Source organism: Chamaea fasciata, unplaced genomic scaffold (genome assembly GCF_029207755.1).
Source record: "Chamaea fasciata isolate MVZ Bird 193981 ecotype frontalis unplaced genomic scaffold, bChaFas1.0.hap1 SCAF_17, whole genome shotgun sequence".
Taxonomy (NCBI): domain Eukaryota; kingdom Metazoa; phylum Chordata; class Aves; order Passeriformes; family Sylviidae; genus Chamaea; species Chamaea fasciata.
The window spans coordinates 14,282,777-14,304,769 of NW_027094102.1; the positions used below are offsets into that span (position 1 = coordinate 14,282,777).

A 21,993-nucleotide genomic window follows, 5' to 3' on the forward strand; every position below is an offset into this window, starting at 1 on the left:
CCCACAGGGCTCCAGCCTGCCCAGGCAGTTGGGGGGTGCTCCCTCCCTGGAATGGCACTGTACCTTCACTGGGACAGGAGTGCACATCCTGCTGGGATTGGTGCTGAGATCCAGGCAGCAGGATGAGCTCAGGACTGACAGCAATAGCTGAGAGCAACTGAGGACAGTCTGGTGTGATCAGGGTGAAAGGTGGTCTCCAAGCAGACTGAAGGCTCTGCTGGCTACAGCACATTTACTGTGTTGTGCTTGATAGCAGGGGCTGGAAGTTCCACCTGGAACACTGGCTGTGACATGATGAATCTGGGAGCTGTGATATGACAGGAGTTCCAGGGCCCCTCCAGGTTGGCTGTTTTTTGTCATAAAATGATTGAATCCCTGAGTAGTTTGGCTTGGGTGGGTCCCTAAAGATCATCTCATTCCAACCTCATCCACCTCCCACCAGTCCAGGTTGCTTAGGGCCCTGTCCAGCATGGCCTTGAATGCTCCCACGGATGGGGTATCACAGCCACTCTGCACAGCCTGTGCCAGGGCCTCATCACCCTAATGGGAGAAAAACATCCTCCTCAGATCAAAGCTAAATTGAGCTCCTCCAGTTTGCAGCCATGCCCCCTTCGTCGCTGGCCACAGGCCCTGCTGAACACTCTGTCCCCATCCTTCCCCAGGGCCCCTCCAAGTCCCGCTCGGCCACAGTGAGGCCTTCCTGAGGCCTTCTCTCCTCCCAGCGGAACAACCCCAGCTCTCTCAGCCTTTTCTCAAAGCAGAGGTGCTCCAGCCCCCACAGCATCTCCGGAGCCTCCTCTTCACTCCCTCCAACAGCTCCAGCTCCTTCCCATGCTCAGGATCCCAAAGCCGGGGCAGGGATGAGCCTGGGAGGAGCTGCAGCTTCGTGAGCACCAGCGGGGAATTTTGTGTTATCACTGGGGAGGAACTAAACGTGCTCTGGTGCTGAGGGGTAAAATGAAAAGAGCAAAGCCTGCACTGGGCACCTTTTGATTTACAGAACTCCTTGTACGGTATCAGGTGTGCCAGTGCACCTGTAGCACTCTGAGTATTATACAGGAATCCTGCCATTTCCACGTGTACTGATTGTTTGTGCAGGTGTTCTATTGGGATTTCTGCCTTTCTGTGGTCTGTTCACTGTCGGATGGTCACTGAAGGTCAGTTGCTGCTCACCTAAAAAATATTTACCCTCATTTACATGGTGGACTGGGAACTGGGGTCTCAGGATAAACTCCGCACTGAGAACTATTTCAAACTTTTCAAAAGAACTCAATGAGCATTTCTGTGTAATTAGGAGGAAATCCTCACTCTTATGTATTTCACGAGTTAAAGGAGATGTGTATAATAACTGTGTGGCTGGAAAGTTCACCCCAGTTCATGACTGAGGCTTATGATAAATGTGTTTCAGGTGTTAGAACAGAAGCAAATATGTGCGTGACCCACAGGCAAGGCCGAAGCAGGGCTGTGCCTCCTGTGTGCCCAGTGGGCATTGGCTGTGCCTGGGGGCCGGCAGTCCTGCCCAGCACCTGGGAGAGGGCTGCAGGCTGGGGAGGGGAACTGCCTGCAGCCAAGTCCAAGGTCCAGGCTGATAGAGCTGCTCATACCTCGGCCTCAGCTCTGCCTGGCATCTCACCAGTTGTATTCTGCCCACTGCCTTGGGCGCGCTGCAGTGAGGAGTCTGTGTGCCCCAGGGTAACACTTCACACTGAACATCTCGTGGGATCCTCTCGGGAAAGTGAGACAGGGAGTGCTGCCTGCTCAACGCCGTCGTGGCCAGGCCTGACATCGCGGATCAGGGCTGTTCCTGGCACTGCCCTGGCACCTGCTGTGGCTTCATGCGGCTCTAGGTTACAGAATCCCAGAATGGGTGAGGCTGAAAGGGACCACAGTGGGGCTTCTGGTCCCACATCCTGAGTGAAACAGTCATGCCACAGCACGGATCTGGAATATCTCCAGCGGAGGAGACTCCACAGCCTCTCTGGGCAATCTGTTCCAGTGGGTGGTCACTTGCCAAACGAAGAAGTTCTTCCTCGTGTTCAGGTGGAACTTCCTTCAGTTTCTGCCCGTTGCCTCTTATCCCACTGCTGGGCCCCACGGAGCAGAGCCTGGTCCATGCTCTGAGCCATCTCTACCGATACTTACACACCAACTCCCGCGCTGGCACCGGCAGCGACAGGTGCAACGGCCGCCAGAGCGTGCTCGGGCACGGGGCCGAAGCTGCGGCAGAGGCCGCACCGGGAGGCAGGTTCTGGGGACAGGGCAGTTTCTGGGAATGGGGCAAGTTCTGGGCATGAGGCAGGGTCTGGGCACGAGGCGGGTTCTGGGGACAGCGCGGCCCCGCGCACTCCGTGCCCTGGCTGCCCGCAGAGCAGGCGGGCCCGCGGCCGGCCCGGCCCGGAGGAGGCGCCGGCCGGGCCCGGCGCCCAGGCGCAGCCCGACTCCGCCTCACGCAGGCGGCACCGCCTCTGCTTAAAGCGTGGCCGGCGCTGCCGCCGCCTCCTCCTGCCCGCTCGCTCCGCAGCTCCAGCATGTCGGACCGGCTGCCCTACAAAGTGGGTGAGTGCGAGCTCTGGGCCGGTCCCGCGGGGCTCGGCACCTCCCCCGGGCCGGGGCAAGCGCGGTGCGGGGAGCGCGGCCTCTGCGGCCGTGGCGCCGCGCTGGATGCGGCCGCGGGGGGGAGGACGGCGGGTCCTGCCCGCGGCGGAGCCGGGCCTGAGCCCCCTGTGCCCTGGGGGAGCTGCCGCGGGGGAAGGGGGCCCGGGGGCGCTGCACCGCCGGCTTCCCACTCGCGCTTGTGTCGCTCTCCTGGCCCGGCTGGCCCGTCCCTCCCCCGCCGCTCAGAGCCTTTGGCGGGAACAGGCTTAGTTCCGAAGGTGGAAGCGTTCCCCATCCTGAGACCTTTGACTCACTTGCCGTGGAGGTTTTGGCGGGTATTTTTGTAGACCTGAAACTTCACAGAGCCCCAGTCTTTATAAAGGGTTGGATGTTACCTGGAGGCTTCATTCCAAGAAAAGAACACTGGTCTGTAAGGCTCAGATTCATAAATAATTTACCCTGGAGGCTCTGAACCTAAAATGCTGCAGGTTATTTTTAAAGCAGCCCTGGTAAAGCTACCAAGCCTTTAACAGGGGTAATATCAAACCTCCTCCTCTTGATGTATTTGTTTTCACGGTCCTTTCCTTGCGTGTTTTCAGGCAGTTTTCAGTCCCGGTGATGTACAGGCTGTCCTCCAGTCAGCTCTAGCACGTGCAATAGCTTCAGTGGCCTCAGGCTTCATTCTGTAGCAAAATGCAATTAGCCTGTCTGTATTAAACCCTGCAGTCTGACTCAGAGTCCTGGTGTTCCCCAGTGCTCTACACAGGCGGTGTTCACGAGGTAGGTGACAAAAAAGCATCTGGCTACGGTCTAAATAGAATGGTGAACTTGCGAAATCTCTCGGTCTCAAACCGGGTAAGGAGGACACTGTGTGTTGGCTGGTGCTGAAGAGTTGCTGCAGCCGGGCATTACCTGCTTGACCCTGGTGTTTTTAAGGCTGGGGTCGGACATCCATGGTGAATGCAGCGAGCCTGTCAGAGGTCTCCCTTGCTCATTTTTTACTGAACTTTTCTGCTCTAGATCCTTTTTACAAAAGTAGAAGTTGACTGGAAACTAAGGTATTTATGGTCACTTATAATAATTTTTGTGGATCTAAGGGGGAAGGACCTGCAGCTTCGCTGTGAGGAGGGGGAGCTAAGCTGGGCTCAGCTCCTGGTGCACTCTTAGGGAGCATTCTCTGTGTGGGAAGCCAGTGCCCTACAGCCAACCCCTCCCCACACGCAGGTCAATACAGTGGAAGTCGGTCCCTTTAGCTTTGGACTCTTGGAGAGTGTCTGTAAGAAATGCTTAAGACCGTGGCTTACTGAATTCATGGGCCTCAAGATGTCCGTGCGCTAGATCGCAGTTGCTTTATACTAGCTTGCAGTAGCATGCTTATTTTTAGAGGGGCTGTTAAGTTTGGTCTAAACTTGTGTAAAAGCCTGTGTACCATAGCAAAGAACCCGGGAATAACTGGAATAGGGTCTGGTTCTCCTGCAGCTCTGTCTCCCAGCTGTTGCTGGGTGTTGAGTTCAGCTGTTGCAGCCAGTGCCTACCCACAAGTGTGTGAACAGATACCAGGGTCTCAGCTATTCAAACTCTGACACCTGTCCTGCTTCTCTTGCAGCTGACATCAGCCTTGCAGACTGGGGTCGCAAGGCCATTGAGATTGCGGAGAATGAGATGCCAGGGCTGATGAAGATGAGGGAGATGTACTCTGCATCCAAGCCCCTGAAAGGCGCCCGCATCGCTGGCTGCCTCCACATGACCGTGCAGACAGCAGTTCTCATAGAGACCCTCATCGTGCTGGGGGCTGAGGTAATGTGGCTCTGAGTTTCTCCTTCAGCTCTTGGGTAATGCTCTGCCAGGTCAGTGCTCCTGCTTACGTAACACCTTACAGAATCCTGGCAAATGTCTGTACTTTTTAAATGAGGCTGCAGTCTGCAAAGGGATATATTTTATCTTCTCTCCTTGAGCAAGAAGTTTGTTGCCTGCCCTCAGCACCCCTGGAGTGTGGGGTGTGTGTGTTCTCTGTGGACAAGCTGCAGCTTTGAGTGCCTGTTGTCCCCTGTGTGCAGTGCCCACGCAGCCATGCTGTTCTCAGGCTTGCAGTGCTGTGGCTGCTCATGCTGCAGCTCTAGGGACTGCCTCCAGCACAGATTAGCCTGTATTAAGAGCCCCAGTCTGCCCTGGTAAAGTCAGCAAAATCTAATGAAGTTTTCTGAGAGCTCGTGCTGGCCCTTGAGCTGTGCAGGAAAACAACAGGGATGCAGTGTGGCTCAGGGACCAAGGGCTGGGATCTCCACTGAATTTTGTGTGACTGTGGGCCAGTTACTCTCATCCATATTAAAGTCTGAGATACTTAGAAGCCATTTACTCCCTTATGTCCCATGCCTGACTTGCTGAATGAAGTCCAGACATCACAGCCGAGTGTTTGCTGTACAGGGCGTGAGGAGAACCAGGTATCTGAGCACAATCTGCATTGCTTGTGCGCTGAGCAGGGAGCTGACGGGAATTTTGATCGATTGTTAAGTGTGTATATGATCTGAAGTTCTTTCTTCCTGCAGTTTGGCTGCCCAGAGGTGCCCTGTGCGGGATCCCTCTCTGGGAGCAGCTGAGAATTGAGCAGTGTCATGCTGATTGAAAGGTGCTGGGAGAAGGAGGAGTTTCTCTGTAGCAGTGAAGGTGCCTCCTCAAAAAGAGAGGGAACTAGGAATGGACACTGCCAGGTCAGCCTGGGCAAGGCACATGCTGCTGTGCAGATGTTCCCCAGCCTGTTCAGATCTGTCCTGTGGCTGCAAATGGTGCAGTTCTGAAGGAGAGCTTCAGTGTGGAGGTACAGTCCTGGCTTTGTTCCCGCCAGTCTATGGGGAACTCCTGTCCCTCTGTAGGATTTAAAAGGAAGCAGTAGCCGTTGAAGTTTGGGAGGCTCCTTGTGGCTCCTGTTGGTTGCTGTATCCCAGTGTGGCTGGCCTAGGAGGCAGCTGTGTGCTTAGTTAGACATTGCCAAGCTGCTTAAAGCTGAGCATAACCCCAGATCAGTGTTCTGTGGGATTCATCCAAGTCATTCAGGGAGGTACCTGCAGAGACTTGGTTTCTCAAAGATGTGGTTGTACCTTTAAAGGTGTGTGCTGTTGTGTTAACTCCTTGTCCTGATGCCTGTGGATTAGTTTAGGCTTTGATTTGAGTTTGGATTCAGCCCTCGTTCATCTGTTCTGTCAGAACTTTGGTGCCAGGGAGGGAGGAATGAAACTGATAAAATCATACCCCATGTAATGAGGATGTAGCTCACTGCAGCATAGTAACTTGGGTGTCCATTTTATGGCTGGGTTAACAGAACAGAATAAATACTCTGCTTCAGAGTGTAAGTTCTGAATATGTAACAAAAAATGATCCTTTCCATAAGCAGTGATGTAAATACTAGGGTCTGAGCCTATCAGGTGTGCCAGTTATTCTAGGCTTTTTGTCACTACCACAAGTCTGTATCAAGTCTGAAGTGTAAACAATATATAGGTATTCTGTATCTTTTGAATGTCATGACACCTCCTGATGTCATCTCTGCTGGTATGGGATGAGCTTGCAAAAACCCAAGTGAGGAGGTGCGGCTTTAGGTAATGGATTCTGTTTTCCTGTGTCCCTTCCAGGTGTGTTTTCATGACCAGTGTTGGTAGCGTAGGTTGGTTCCTACTGCACCCTTTACTTTGAACTGTCACTTTTTGATCACGTGGGATGAGTATCTGAAAACGGGCTGGATGTTTTTGCCTTATTGCCCTCTCTACTCAAGCTCTGTAACTGGTGAACATGCAAATAGCTGCCAGTCAGCCCTATGGGCAGCAGCGGGTGTGTGGCTCTGGGATGCGGTGCTGTGAGCTGCAGTAGGTGTGCAGATCCTTTCCAGTGCAACTCAGCAACATGCTGTTGCTTTTCTAGGTGCCTGAGCCTAGTTATGAAATCTGAGGAAAACACTTAGCTCAGCTGGAAAAGCTTCCATGACTGGAGCACAGAGTGGGAGGTGGGTGAGCATAATCTTAGAGAATGGCTGGATTGAGTGTAATGTTTCAGCTGCATTTCTGACTCTTGTGAGTGCCAGCAGGTGTGTTACTGCATGTCCATACCTTCAGTGGACACGTGCTATAGGGCTGTTCTGAAAATCTGACCTTTATTGACCAAAACTTCCCAAACCCACCCTGCTGGGCACCTCTGAAGATCTGGAGTATGCTCTGGCTGTCTGGGAGAAGTGCTTGTGAGCAAGGAGATGGCTGAATATATGGCACAGCTAAAGCTCATTCACATTCTCTCCATGTGACATTATTTTCCCTGACTTAGTCAGGCACCCAGTTCTCACCTTATCTTTGCTGAGCTGCTGAAAAAGGCAGGAATCTGGACTAATTTCTTTCTGCTCTTGCTCTCTTTTAAACTCCTGTGTTCGATAGAGAGTCCCTGATATCTCAGAACTTTGTTCAGCAAACAAAACTTGGTTGTTTTCCAGGTACAATGGTCAAGCTGCAACATTTTCTCCACTCAGGACCATGCTGCAGCTGCTATTGCCAAAGCTGGTATCCCTGGTAAGTTTTCCATGTTCTGGTTTGGCTGAGTTGGGCTGTACTTCCTGTTCTTGCTAAATCAAACTGTGTACACATCAAGCTCTTCTGAACAAGCTTGAGGATAGAAACAGCCCATCAGAAGCAGTGGTTATTGCAAACCAGGACGTTTGATTCAAGGTTTGTTGCATCAGCCTGTGCACAGGTCTCTCAGCGAAGGCTGCTGTTGGGCTCTGTGTAAGAGCTCATTAAGATGATGGAATGGGCTGGGTGATGAAATGGAGCGGTGTGTAGGTGTTTGTAGCTGGCGGTGTTTGGGGCTTTCCAGCAAGCTCTGTGCTAAATACGGTTTGGGGAAGGTAAGGGAGCTGTCATGTGCCCTGTCACAGTGGAGGTCAATACCCAGTATATTTTTAGGCTAGAATTAGCCCAGCTGTGTTCCTGCTTAACATCCCTTGAGTGCTGGATCAGGATGCTGCTGTCTTCTTACTGTCAGGTTCCTGAGCAATTCCTCATGGATCAGTGTAAATACTTGAAGCTGTCCGCTGTGTAAGTCAGCCGAAGGAAATGCAATCCTCAGTGCTGGAAACTGCATTACCTGAAACCAGCTGTTGGCAGAGGCTAAATTTGGGTTCTGGCAGTCTGCTTGGGGAGGGGTGTCTCATTATAATGATATATTGCCACAAGTCTTTCCCTAGCTGTGGCACATTCTAGTGCAACAGAGCGATTCCTTCATCAGCTACTTCGGCACCACCACCTTCAGGCATTGCCTCTGGAGAGGGTTGTCCAAGGGCCATGTGGGATTTTTAGACATTGGGTTGACTTCCTCACTGCTTTCAACACCCAAAACTCAACTAAAGAGCCATTTACTGGTTGAGTGTTTGTCAAAAGTGTTTGATCTTTGCCCTTTGTGTCCTTATTTTTGGAACTTGCTCTTTTTGTTAATATTGCACTTCACATACTGAATTTGAGACCCTGGAGGAATGCTGGTCCCTTGGCTTCAATATGAGATCCTGACACACATTACTTCAGAATAGGTAATTGTGTGATTGGCTCAAGGTCAGTTTCTGTGTAAACAGAGAAAACATGACAATTTATCCAAATGTTGGAGTGTGTGAATAATGTGCCCAGTACGTGTTTGAGTGCCAGAATACTTCTGAGGGTTGCGTATAGCATGAGGACAGTACAGATGTCTGGAAAGACGCAAATCCTACTGGATGCAACATGCCAGTGGTGGCAGCCTGTTGCTGAGGCTATACTGACATAGAAATACAGCCTAATTAGAGCAGATAAGGCACCTCAGCTTGGATTTTAGTGCTGGGCTAGAGACTAGAATTTAAACTCGGAGTTGCTGAAGAGTTTATATTCTGCTGCTTAGCTCATGCTAAAGTCTGGTCCCTCTTTTCTGCTGTGCTAGAAAATGCTGTAGTTGTGTTTTCATTTATCTGTATCAATTTGTCCAGTGGCTATTTCTAATGACTGGGGTGCTGTGGATGTGAGTCTCCTTTGCTTTGTCTTCTCCTTTTTAACATGGAAGAAGGATAAGGAGAGTAATGAAGTCTCAAAATTTTGGCCATGTTTGTGGCCTGGAACAGTGATTATTCGGAGGTCTGTTTTTCAGTGCAAATGTCTTTGCTGGCCTGCAGGTACAGATAATCATCTGCCTGTCAGCTGCTACCGGGAGCTGATGAAATCTTCCTTTGGCTGCTTCACTACATGCTGAGTAAGATCTGGTTAATGGTTTGTGTTTGTTCCCATGCAGTGTTTGCCTGGAAGGGGGAGACAGACGAGGAATGCTTGTGGTGCATTGAGCAGACCCTGTACTTCAAGGATGGGCAGCCCCTCAACATGATTCTGGATGATGGTGGAGATCTTACCAACCTAGTTCATACCAAATACCCACAGCTGCTGAAAGGTGACTTGTGTTTTGTTTTGGCAGGCACAGTTCTGCCTGGGAAGCTCTTTGGGGAGAGATGTTTCTGCAAGAATTCGCTGCTGGTGTAAAAAGGGGTGGAGGAAGAGGGACAGGCATGTGCGAACAGGCTGTGAAAGTTCCTTGCAGGTCAAGACCAGAATCTTCTACCTGCAGGAGCTGTTTCCACCTCTGCTCTGTAGCACATAAGCTGCAATGACCTGTCCTGGCCATACTTCAGTGTGTCCCCTTACCTGAGAATGACCAGTAGTTCTGCTGTCGTGCCAAAAGCGTCCTGGAAGAGGGGTGTGTTCTAGATATGCTCAATGTCTGTTTGCAATTAATAATTTTGCGTTAAAGCATTTCTTACCCATCATCTTAGTGCAGTTCTGAATGAAGTCATGACTACCTGTAGCCTTCTGTGGAGAAGGAATAGTTTTCCACCTTAACCACTCATTCAGTTTGTCAGTGAAGATGCTGATGGAGCCAGGGTTGGGACTCTTGCTTTGATTTGCCTTCAGTGCAAGTTAGCAAAACTGATCAGCGTAGTGTTGCTAGCATGTGTTAATATAAAAGATTTATGCGAAGGGAGTTTGACATGACCAGGCTGACCTGTGCCTGGTGAGTATGACAGACTCTCCTTAGCCCTGCCAGTGTCCATCAGCTGTGCTGCAGCAATATGTGTGCCCAGGGTTGTTAAAGGGCACGTTTAAGCCCTTGTTAAAGGGCCAGGGTTGTTTGGTCTGGGATGTGAAGGAAATTGGGTGGTGATACAGTGGGGTGTGTTGGTGCTTTCGTAGAGGGGAGGTTGCTGTAGAAACCTGCTGGATCAGCTCTCCTCTGACTCGTGCTCTGCTTTAGTAGGAAGATAGGAGGAAAAAATCTGAAGGTGGCAGGCTGTGAATAGGGCTGTGTGAGGGGAGTCTGGGGCTCTGCTCCTCATCTGTGTGCTGCTGCCGGTAGGGGCACCAGGAAGAGGGGAACTTTCTCTCTGACAAGCCTCACTTTGTCCTTCCTCCTTAGCCTGATGTCACTCATAATCCAACACTCAACATCTGTGTTATTTAAACCGTCATGAAAGATTTTCATTGATCTTTGCTTAGCCTCTCTTCTGTCAAAGGTTTTGTGGTTCCTGGGTTACCTCTGTGTGATACTGATGACCTCTTGCTTTTCCCATGTTTGATGCCAAGGAATACCACAATTGATCATTCCTCTCTGTCTTCCTTGTGTTTTCAGAGGCCGAAGAAAGTATTTTCCATGTTCATGCTCTGTTTTGCTGGGTTGTTTCCCTGCCATGCACACCTTGGTTGGTGTCCTTGTTCGCAGGGTCTTTGAGCTGAGCTCCTTTCACACTTTCAGCCCTCCTGTTGTACTTGTTTCTCCTCTCCAGCCCCTTTCACCCTCGTGCTTGTCTTTTGATGCTGGTGTGGGAGGGACTGGCATAATACAATGCAGTAGGACAATGGCTCTTGGACTGTCTCATGTCTTGGCATCCATCTGTAGCCTGTCTCTGATAAAAAACATCCCTGTCTGGGTTTGCTTCCTAAATTTTTAGAAATAACTCTTCCTCTGGGGTTTTAAAGAGTCTAGGGAGGATGCAATACCTGTCAGTTTTTCCCTTCCCAAAATGTGTGGCTATATGCACTGGCTGTAGTTGTAAAGCTCCTTGCAGCAGTTCAGTAAATTAAGACTGAGCTCTGTAGAGGATGGCAAACTTGATCTGTTTGAACTTCCAGTCCGTTGCTCTTTGGAAACAGCAAAACTTCCAGAATGGGACTCACAGAGTAGAGTCTTGATCTCCATAATCTGAGATCTGTGCTTAGCTCTTTGCTGCAAAGTCTGCTTAAATGATGCAGTGTAGCATCCAATTTTGGTATCTCACAGCTAACAGAGGCTCTGTTATATTTTTTTTTACATATATATATATATATATCTATATATATATATCTATATATATATATATATAGATATATATATATATATATCCTATATCCTAAGGGCTTGTGGGAATATCTGACCTCTGTGGAGGTGGAACAAGAGTGACATTGTCAGAGCATGCACAATGTGTAGATTGTGAGCACAGGAGACATTTTGGCATTAGGCAGCTGAAAATGCCATTTAACATTTTAAGGCTGGATAAGTTTTCTGGGCTAATTTCAGAGGGGATTGTCTTCCATGCTTCAGCTGCTTCTAATTTCAATAGTTCAGTCCTAGTGTGCAGCTAATAGTTGAAAGTAGTATTCCTTCAACTAGGAGATGTGTTAAATGTGTGTGGAACTGCTCAGGAAGCTTCCCCTCTTTCGAAGTGTGCCTGCAGTTAGAGGGCAGAATGGCCTTTGTGCTATTGGCTTATTCCATTAAGCCAAATGCCCTTACTATCAAGATAAATAAAGGAAGAAAGGGGGAAAAAGAGAACTGACCAAAGGGGAAAGTCATCTGTGCAAAAGAGATCTCTGGCATCTATGCAAAAGACCTGTGTGGGGAAGGTTGGCTAGTTTGTGATTCATTGACAGACTTGCGTATTGCTCGTGTGGAAATAAAGGGCAAAGCAGGTCTGAGTATTTAGCAAGGCTGTGTCGGTTTAATTCAAACTCTTCCTTGCTGCAGGCCCTTCTCTGCTCTCCAGTCACTCGGGCATTGACCATGAGTGGTGTGGGCAGCACTTGGGGCAGCTGCAGAGAGGTTTAGACCAGCTGTAAATGGCACCTGGGGCAGTGCTGGGGTGCCTTCAGGGAGGGGAAGCTGTTGGCATATGGGATGTGAGGTCTGCTTAGTGCCATGGAAAGACAATCTGCTAAGCTCAGGACTCCCATCTGGAGAGCCTTTGAAGGGTGAGGGGCGTGTCTCCTATTTGCCAGATGCACAGGAAGAGAGAGGGCAGGTCTGAACTGGAGGTGCCTGCCATGACCTCCAAAAGCTTTCCTTCAGGGGGATGACTGTCCATTGTCCAGGCAGTTGCTCTGGAAACTGATGGTTTTGGGAGACTTTTCAGATCCTCCATTTCACTGTGCACAAGGCTGCACTGTGAACTTTAAACTCTCCTCTCTTCTCCAAGCAAGCCCTAAATATGCCAAAGCCCGAATGCATTCCCTCTGCAGGTGACCGTCAGGGAAGTGGGGCTATCGAGGGCTCTGTGGTGAGATAGAAATGGTGCGGATCAGTCAGCTTAATCATAGAATCACAGAATGGTTTGGGTTGGGAAGGACCTTACAAGGCCATCTAGTCTAACCTGCCTGCAATGGGCAGGACAGCTTCAACTCAGGCTGCTCAGAGCCCTTTGAACGTTCCCAGGGATGGGGCATGCAGCACTTCTCAGGGCATCCTATGCCATCTTCATTGTAAAGAAAAGCTGCCTTAGACCTAGTCTGGATCACTCTCTTTCAGTTTAAAACCATTCCCCCTTGTCCTGTTGCAACAGGCCATGCTAAACAGTGTGTCCACGTCTTTTAAGCTCACTTCAGATATTAAAAAGCTGCAGTGACCTCTCTCTGGAGCCTTCTCCTCTCCAATTAATCAGCCTTTTCCCTTCTAGTGCAGTTGGTCTTGTTTCCTTCATGTGCTACGGCGTGGTCTGGGCAGCAATGGGAGGGTCTCATGGCTCAGTCTCAGGCTCTGCTGGGGAATTTGTCCAGGTTCTTGTGTGAAAACCATGCAGAATTGCATTCAGCGTTCCCTGCCTGGGCTTGGACGAGCTCCCAGCTGGATTTTTTGAGGAGTGAGGATGGACTGGGACCAGACGTGGCATCTGTGAGTGAGCAGTGCCCTGGAGCCAGGCAGACCAGTTGTGTTATGGGGAGCATCACCGGCTGGTCAGGGGAGGGGATTGTCTTGCCTGCTCTGGGCTTGGGCAGCCTCACCTTGACTATTGTGTTGTTTTGGTCACTGCAATATAAGAAAAATATGAAACTATTAGAGAGTGTCCAAAGGAGGGACACAAGGACGGTGAAGGATCTTGAGGGGAAGCCAGAGGTGTGGCTGAGGGCATTTGGTCTGTTCAGCTGAAGGAGCCTGAGGGGAGAGCTCATTGCAGTTACAACTTCCTTGTGAGGGAAGGAGAAGGGGAAGACTCTGATTTCTTCTCTGTGGCCAGGAACAGGACCCAGGGAACGGCTGGAGCTGTGTCAGGGGCCTTTAGGCTGGATATCAGGGAAAGGTTCTTCCCCAGAGGGTGCTGGGCCTTACCCAGGCTCCCCAGGGAACGGTCCCGGCCCCGAGGCTGCCGGAGCTCCAGGAGCCTTTGGACAGCGCTGCCAGGGATGCCCAGGGTGGGGTTGTTGGGGTGTCTGTGCAGGGCCAGGGGCTGGGTGGTCCCGTGGGTCCCTCCCGGCTCCGGCCGCTCTGTGGGTCCGCGCGGGCTGGGCTGAGGGGCACCCCGGGCTGCCAGCAGAGGGCGCTGCGGCGCCGCGGAGCGCGGCCGGGCCGGCGCTGAGGCCGATCCCCTTTTCCCCCCGGGCCTCGATCTTGTCCGGCCCGGGCACACCGGCCCCGAGGGGCTGCGGCAAAGCCCTCGCCTGCCTTCCCCGGGATCCGGGCTGCTGCAGCCTGCTGGGGAGCCTGGTGGGCACGGCACCGGCCGGTGCAGAGGCGTGTGGCTCTGAAGCGCATCCTCTGCTGTTCCTGCAGTTGTTTGAGGGTTTTCGTCTCTTCCTTGCTCTCGCCGAGGGGTTTTTTTAACTTAAGCCTCTGAAGAATGCTCCCAGCTCCTGGATGAGCTGGTTTGCGCAGCTCATTGACTCCAACTAAGGTGAATCCTTTTACTTTCCCCACAGGAATTAGAGGTATTTCAGAAGAGACAACCACTGGCGTTCACAACCTGTACAAGATGAAGGCCAATGGGACCCTGAAAGTGCCAGCTATCAATGTGAATGACTCTGTCACCAAGGTAATACAGACAAAGCCCTTCTTCAGGCTTCAAGCGCCGCCGGAGCCACTCCCGATACCTGCAGGAGGAGGCTAACGACGTCTTCAGGAATCCGGATTCAAAAATCAAAACAACTTATCAACAACCGCACTTAAGCGCAGGGTCCCGGCCTTTTCGGGCGCGACAAGAAGTCGCAGGGGAAACCCCGAAATAATGAAAGGAGTCGGCAGAGCAAACGCAGGTCCAACCAATATGATTACTACTACGTTTCTCCTTTATTCTATGTAAGATGGCAGGTTTTATACACTCTATATTGTTTACACTTCTAGATACATTCTCATTGGTACATGGCACAGGAAAGAATGCAAACACCTATTGTTTTATAAATTATTTAAGGTAGCTACTATGTCCACAGCAATTACTATACTTGTTAACTACTATGAAAGCCTTTGCCCCTTGCAACACCTTAAGGGAATTTATTAACTGCGACACACACCTGGCACTAATTTCTATCTGCGCCACAACCTCACAGGCCTCAGTGCCACGGCCTAGAGGCACAGGATATTGCTCAGTCTGCATGATTCAAGTACAACTCATCTCCTACAAATAAACGCTTTATTTGTCTACAAATATATCCTTCGTGCCATGGAACACAGTTATATAAAGGTTCAATTACACCTATACTATCCTTTAAACACAAACTACTGACTAAGTCTATGGCTGCATCCAGCGGCGTCCGGGCTCTTCTCTGAGAAGTCGAGGAAGCAAGGAGGTCCTTTCTGCACCTTGTGACTCAACAGGAGCGTCCTGCCTGCTCCCTGCACAGCTCTCCAGGTGGTCCTGCTGGTCCCGGGCCAGCTGTGACTGCAGCAGGGACACCTGGAAGAGGCAAAGGCCCGGCTCAGACAAGCCCACACTGGCAGGAGCATCCGCAGCCCCACGGAACCGGCTGTCGGGGCAGACACAGCCTCCAAGTCCAGCCCTCACCAACACTCTGCCCTTGGGGAAGGGGAAAGGAACAGGCTCCCAGACTGCCCCTCAACAGAGCTCAGAGGATCAACAGGTCCACTTCATGGCTGGCAAACCCTTCCCACGTACATCCCTCAGCCACCACAGGTCTATTAGAGAGAGTTCCGACAGCATTTAGGAACCCAGCTCTGATTTCCAAAGCACAGACTTGGGCCACTGACCCCTTTCTCCACAGGCTGTGCCTCAGCACAAGGGCTACTGCTCCTCTGAGCTACTGAAGGACTCTTCCTGAGACGCCGATATAGTCTGCCGGTCAGACTGGGAGACAGGCAACATAAAGTATCTGGGGGGAACACTCTCCTAAAAGTTCTGATTCTTCTCCCTTCAGGTTCCACCAGCATGTTGGATGGGAGAAAGGGTCACAGAAACCTGTCAGCAAGCGTGGAGCAAAAGGATCTGTGGCCATCAAGGCATGGAGATCTCTGCTCTGAGACTCTGAATTGCACCAGACAACACTGGGGGCAAAAAGCTCTCTCTGGGGGCTGTGCAAGAGAGGTCAGTGAGTGTCTGGGGACACGGGGCCAGAGAGGCAGCAGAGTGAAGGTGCCTTTGTTAAAGCCATGGGCTGCCACAAGAGAGAGAACAAACAGAAGGGTGTGCCCACAGCAGGCACAGGGAGAGGCAAGGAAACAAGCAGAGATCTCCAAAGCACTGCCTGGGCTAACATGTTGTGTTCCAGAGCAGCCCCGAGGCTCTGCACAGGCAGCGCACTTTACCTGCTCGCCAGTTCTCCTGGGCTCAGTAGTTGATTCAGGCTTCTTTGTCTTGACCTTCTGGAGACTCACACGCAGCTGGGACACTGCAGCCCGCAGCACTTGCACAGAGTCCTTCAAGCGCCGTTCTCTTGCTCGGGACTCCTCCAGCTGCTGCAGCAGCTGCTTCTCTCGAGCTGCCTGGGTAGCCTCCATCTGCTGCACTGTGTCCTGCAGTATGTGGATCTGGAAGATGGATGCACAGAGCCTCAGGGACAGGGCTGCTTCTGAGGCTCAGAGTGGGCAGTAGGGAGAGCAAGAATGGAGAAATGACGTCAAGCAAAAAACACGCCGGAAATAGAAAGCCCAGAAGCAAGGATTGTAATGGAGACAAATGTGGAGAAAACAGGGAGAGGGAGGCAAGGGCCATCCTTGAGGCTGCAGCTCTGAACACCGGCTGAACTGGCTGTGCTGGAAGTGCCCTCCCCAGCCTGCCACAGCCACGTCTGTGTCCCCACATTGCTCAGGGCCTGGCACAGGCACCAACTCTGCCTGGGACAACACTGCTAACAGAGGGACAGAGAAGCTCCAAAGGAGTCCGCTGCAGCCTCTCCTCCCACATTTCCTGCTGGGAGCCGGCAGAGAATGGGTGAAAACAGTGGCAGCACAAGGCACCACATGCAGACTTGGCCTCAGGGTTCAGCAGCAGCACAAGGCAGAGCACGGCAGCAGTGGATGCTGCTGGGAGGGAAAAAAGAGCTTGGGGCCTCCCAGCCAAAGGTGGTGGTGCGTGTCCCTGGAGAAGAGGATGCCAGTGCACTGCTTACCAGGGCGTGGAGCTCGTCCACTTCTCTTCTATATTCAGAACAGAGCTGGAGGGTCTCCTGAAGAGCAGAACGAAGCTGAGTCACCTGAGTGTTCAGTGCCAGGTTCTTTTCTTCCAGCGATCTGAGGCACGGGTTCTGTGATCTACAAGTTGCAAATATGGAGAGACATGAGTTGCTTGCTCCTGACTCCCACAGTCAGGTATTCCAGGACAACATGGCTCAAGATCCCCACACCTGAGTATGAAAAATGGGAGGCATGGAAAGTCGTCCAGAGAAGGCACATTTGTGCCATTTCAATGGCAAAGCAGGGCCCTCTGAGGGAGTGCCCAGGCCTTCCTTATGGCCTGGCACAGCACAGACAGCCCAGCCCAGCTTGACTTCAAGAGCCAAGCCTTCAGTTGCTGTTCCTGACCTATGACACTGGGTAGCTGCGCCCAAACAGGCCGGGCTGGCGAGCGAAAGCCCAGCCCCTGCTCACAGCCCTTCTCTCCTCAGCACTTCTAAGCTGCTCTGCTGGGGGACAGAACAGATTCTTGTCCTGGCTGACTCCTGACGCTGTAATGCTCTTGATAATGGACATGAAGGTACATCATCTTCCAGACACCCTGTCTTTAAGAGACTTGCAAACTACTTTGCATGATACAGTAAAATCTCATGACCATGGCAGCACTTGTAAAAAATCAGAACACACGGATTTTTCTCTGAACAACAACTACCTGAATGAAGAGACTGCAGTTTAAACTCTTGCAAAGTCAAGGAGTAGACTTGCCAGCTTTGTTTTAGTGTTGCTGGCTAAGCAGGCAGTAGCCCAAGTGACTTGTCCACCTTTACAGAGTGCGAGGGACCATCCAAAGGGGCCTTGGCGGGTTTGGCAGGTGGCTGCCCATCAACAATCAGCAAGAATCCTCAGAGGCTGTTGAGAATTCCAAAGAGCTTTTCCTGCTGCTCTCTAAGCAGTTCTAGGACCTGCCCCACACTTCTCAAGAGTGTGCTTGGAAGCAGAAGGCCCTCAAGACATTCAGCAGCAGCCTCTGGCTTCGTGCTACTCCCAATGTCCAAAGGTAAGAGCCTGGAATGCTGAAGATGAATCTTCAGTTCCAGAGATCGGGATCATGTCAAGCTACTTTGTAAGGAATGAGGGATATTCAATGCCCAGAACCAGGAACCAAACCCAAGAGACACGTGTGGTTTCACTCAACATCTGCATGGTTTAACTACTACTCAATTCAGGGTGGGTGGCTTGCTTTGGACTTCCCACAGGAGTGTGCTCAGCGGCACAAACAGGAGCCCAAGGCTCACGAGAGCTTTGCTGGCTTTAGGTGCCAGAAAAATAATCTTCACATGGTGGCATAGTTTTGGGTTTTTTTCTTGAGACTCTTCCATATTCTGTCCATAGAGTGTAAAAACATCTGGAAAGGATCTGCTCCCTGCCTTTACCTGGTCTCTGCCAGCTGCTTGGAAAGGTCATGTCTGTGCTGCTCCACGGCTGCCAGTTGGCCCTCAAGGGCAGCCTTCTCCTGGCACAGCAGCTCCTTCTCTCTGCACACCTGGGCCAGTGTGTGCCCTTGGCCAGAGGATTCCCGGTGCAGCCGCTCCAGAGCCCTCCTTGACGACTCTTGCTGCTGGGAAACCTGGAAGCGGGACAAGGTACAGGTCGAGCCCTTCCTCAGGAGCCCTGTGCAGAGCCAGCCAGTGCCAGCTCGCAGGCAGCCAGAGGACAAGGAGCACCTGTGCTCTGGGCTCAAAGTTTCACAGCATCTGCCCTATGCTGCTCTGATACCCTGAGCTCCAAAAGCCTCTGGCACTGCTCCCTTGCAAGTGCTGTGTCAGGCCCTGCTGGCTTTCCTGGGACCAGACAGCTCCTTCCCAACAAACATCCCTACTCCTGACTCCGTGTCGTCACTCAGAATTACCACATCTCCTACTACTGCCAAAACAATTTACTCTGAGCACCAGCAGTGCAGACGCTTTTCAGGCACTGGTCCAAAGCTCTGCTGGGTTTAGTCCCTCACTCTGCTCACCTGCTCTATTCCTTTCCACACCAAATCCAAGTTCCCATGTGTTCCCGCCCCTTGTGTGGGCACAGAAGAAGCAGCTCCCCATGCCCAGCTTTTGGCCTGGAGCTGATTGGAACAGCAAACTCCAGAGCTGTGTCAATCATTCCGGGCATGCCAGGAAACAGTCTGGCGGTCAATGGTCTCTGGCTGGAGCCAGGCACACAGACAAGGCTGCCTGCTGCAGCCCAGGCTGCCTTGCCCAAGCAGGCCTGGACTGACGGGGATATAGAGTCCCACCTCTTTATGGGAAACCTCATTGGAATAATTCAGGGATGTTGTAGTGGACTAAAGGTCAATGTCAGGGCCTACCTGGAGATGAGACTGGCCCATGCCAGTGTCAGGAGCCCTTCCCTTTGGGATTGCCAAATCTTTCTTCCAAGTCCTATTGGCAATTTCACTCTTGTGCGGTGCAGCACTCAGGACTTGAGCGTCCTGTCTCCCTTTGAGTTCTTTTCCTGTCAGATTCAAGGTGGCAGCAGCCCCATGCTCCAAGTCCTCCTGCATGCCTTCCCTCTCCATTTCTGGTTGCTGGGTTATGTCATTCCAACTTTGCATGTGGGGTGCACGCATTTCATTCTTCTTTTCCAGATCTCTCACCTTCTGCTCGTACAATTCCCGTTCATGCTGCCAAAACAGGGAGAAAAAGGGTCCCTCATTCCCTCTCCCAGTTTGCTTTTCATACCACAAATGGACTCCTGCAGCAGGGGCAGGCACGAGCTGCCCCTCTCTCTCTGCCTCTCGGGATGCCGCAGACCTTTGCTGGGCCCCCCTTGATGCTGCATCTTTCCCAGCTCACTCAGCCCCTCCCAGCTTCCTTTCTGCCCTTCCCCGACTTCTTGCAGCTCCACTCCCCTGTTCCTTTGGGGAGGAGCTGCCAGAACTGCAGCCAGGATTTCAAGTCCACGCCAAGCAGGATTTAGGCAGTGCCACGAGGCTGTGCTCTCCATCAGGGAGGAAGGGAAGAGCAAACACCCCCAGCATTTCATTCCCTGGAGCTGGGCCCAACAGGACTGGATTCTCACCTCTCCTGTGTAGAGTTTCCATGGCACCATCCCCATGGCCAACTGCCCTCTTGGAGCAGCCGTGGCCAGACCAGTCTGTCATTCTCTGCTGCCACTCAGGACGAGTCCTGCCCTTGCAGGCACGTTGTATTGCACTAAGTAGTTAGTTCGTTTTGCACTGGGTGTTCCTGGTCACACCTTCCCGTGCACCTTTGCGCCCTCTTCACCTGATACCCTCTATCTCTCCCCTCCCCCTGAGTCAGCCCCCACTGGTCAACAGACTCCCCTCCCCTCCCCGTCTCCCCTAGGGCTTCAAACTCCCCACACGGGGGATCTCACCCTCTCTTTCCTCCTAGACATTAAGGTGTGAGTTCTACATTAAACTTGTGGGACTGTTCCCACGAGCAATAAGAGCGCCTTTTGTCTTTGATCATCGCCCTAGCCCAGATTCCCCCCTGAGATCCACAGCTAGCCAGGGCCGGACCGAGGGCTGAAGGAACTAGGGCACAGGCACACGTCCTTATCTGGATCAGCATTTGGCTTTCCCCTCTTCTCTCCCCACTGGCTGCTCTCAGATGGCCAAGGCCGAACACATTTCTATTAACAGCAAACTTGCTCTTCTCACCACTCCTCCAAGGTCCAATCATAGCCAGGAAATGGCCCTTTGTAGCATCCGCCAATCTCACCTGCACATCCTTCCTTTCCTTCTCCAGGCTCTCCAACTGCCTTTGCAGAGATGTCACCTTCTGACGAAGAGCCACAGCCTCTTGCTTCAGGACACCTTGAAAAGAGGTATTCTGGTGTTCTGCTCTCCACATTGCTGCAGGAGGGAAGGGGAAGGACAAGAAGGGGGAAAGCAAAGCAAAAGCAAACTGATGTGCATCCTGCAGAGCCAACAGCACTGTCTTCTCTGCCTGCCTGTCTTTGCCAGGCCCTAAGCCCACAAGGGCGCCAAAACTGACAGAAATGAAGGAAGCTTCCAGGCAGAGAGAAAAGCAGGAATGGAAGGGGCAAGGTTCAGAAGAGTAGGGAAGTGTCTTTGCTCCTGGACTTGTGCAGAGTGAGCAGTCCAAGAGAGACAAAGGAGCAGGAATGCCAGTGCAGCCCTGCTCCAGACAGGCCAATAGCCTGGAGGCTCTGGCAGGGCCTGGAGTTTGGGGGAACGGAGCTGAGGCAGCCAGCTACAGCTCCTTAGCACAGACAGGGCACCTGAAAGGCACCAGCTGTGCACGGGATCAGCCACAGCACAGCCAGATGGCACTGCCAGCCATGGCATCTTTCTTGAGAAAAAGCTTCCACTGGCACTAGGATGGATAAATCTCCTGCTGATCGTTTTCCCCCTCTGCCATCCCTGGGCACTTTTATTCTGTGTGGCATCAGACATCCTCGCTGGCAAGACAGGATGGGGCAATGGGTGGAAGAGGAAAAGCTGTACCTTGCTCACTTTCCTCCAGCTGTTTCAGCAGCTTCTGATTCTTGGCATTTAGTTGGTCTCTCTGAGCCTTTGTATTCCGCAGCTTCATCTTCAGGGCCTTACACTGTATGACCATGGCCTCTGCTTTTTTCTCAGAGCTCTGGAGCTGCACACGAAGCTCAGACACCTCAGTTTCCAGCAGCTGCTTCTCTCGAGCTGCCTTCTCCTTCACTGCGTCCTGCAGGGTGTGGATTTGGAAGATGGATGCACAGAGCCTCAGGGACAGGGCTGCTTCTGAGGCTCAGAGTGGGCAGTAGGGAGAGCAAGAATGGAGAAATGACGTCAAGCAAAAAACACGCCGGAAATAGAAAGCCCAGAAGCAAGGATTGTAATGGAGACAAATGTGGAGAAAACAGGGAGAGGGAGGCAAGGGCCATCCTTGAGGCTGCAGCTCTGAACACCGGCTGAACTGGCTGTGCTGGAAGTGCCCTCCCCAGCCTGCCACAGCCACGTCTGTGTCCCCACATTGCTCAGGGCCTGGCACAGGCACCAACTCTGCCTGGGACAACACTGCTAACAGAGGGACAGAGAAGCTCCAAAGGAGTCCGCTGCAGCCCCTCCTCCCACATTTCCTGCTGGGAGCCGGCAGAGAATGGGTGAAAACAGTGGCAGCACAAGGCACCACATGCAGACTTGGCCTCAGGGTTCAGCAGCAGCACAAGGCAGAGCACGGCAGCAGTGGATGCTGCTGGGAGGGAAAAGAGCTTGGGGCCTCCCAGCCAAAGGTGGTGGTGTGTGTCCCTGGAGAAGAGGATGCTAGTGCACTGCTTACCAGGGCGTGGAGCTCGTCCACTTCTCTTCTATATTCAGAACAGAGCTGCTGGGTCTCCTGAAGAGCAGAACGAAGCTGAGTCACCTGAGTGTTCAGTGCCAGGTTCTTTTCTTCCAGTGATCTGAGGCACAGGTTCTTTTCCTCCAGAGACAGAATCAGCCTAGAAGGGAAGCATGCAACTCCTTACTACACGATAACACATTCCATGAATCCTTAGTACTTCCATCACCTCAGGGAGAAATGCTCTGTCTGA

General features: G+C 52.0%; 2 protein-coding genes across 4 annotated transcripts in view; one reads left to right on the top strand and one right to left on the bottom strand.

The window, feature by feature from the left end:
* LOC136298107 (uncharacterized) overlaps window positions 1-14,518 on the top strand; it is a 212,826-nt gene extending 198,308 nt beyond the window's left edge. For 2 of the 3 annotated variants that reach the window (XM_066198575.1, XM_066198578.1), the window contains 4 exons: window positions 4,202-4,392; window positions 7,064-7,139; window positions 8,878-9,030; window positions 13,797-14,518. In XM_066198575.1, coding sequence (XP_066054672.1) covers window positions 4,202-4,392; window positions 7,064-7,139; window positions 8,878-9,030; window positions 13,797-13,984 — 608 coding nt within the window. In that variant the 3' untranslated portion in view covers window positions 13,985-14,518. Of the gene's footprint in view, window positions 1-4,201; window positions 4,393-6,504; window positions 6,587-7,063; window positions 7,140-8,877; window positions 9,031-13,796 lie in introns of those variants that run through there. The other variant, XR_010723266.1, reaches the window with a different exon arrangement.
* Window positions 14,508-17,029, bottom strand: LOC136298505 (chromosome partition protein Smc-like). The gene is made up of 4 exons (XM_066199244.1): window positions 17,025-17,029; window positions 16,437-16,578; window positions 15,634-15,855; window positions 14,508-14,767 (listed from the first exon to the last, which is right to left on the bottom strand). The coding sequence occupies exons 1-4, from the start codon at window positions 17,027-17,029 to the stop codon at window positions 14,603-14,605; spliced, it is 534 nt and encodes a 177-aa protein (XP_066055341.1). The 3' UTR covers window positions 14,508-14,602.
* Window positions 17,030-21,993: the final 4,964 nt, after the last annotated feature.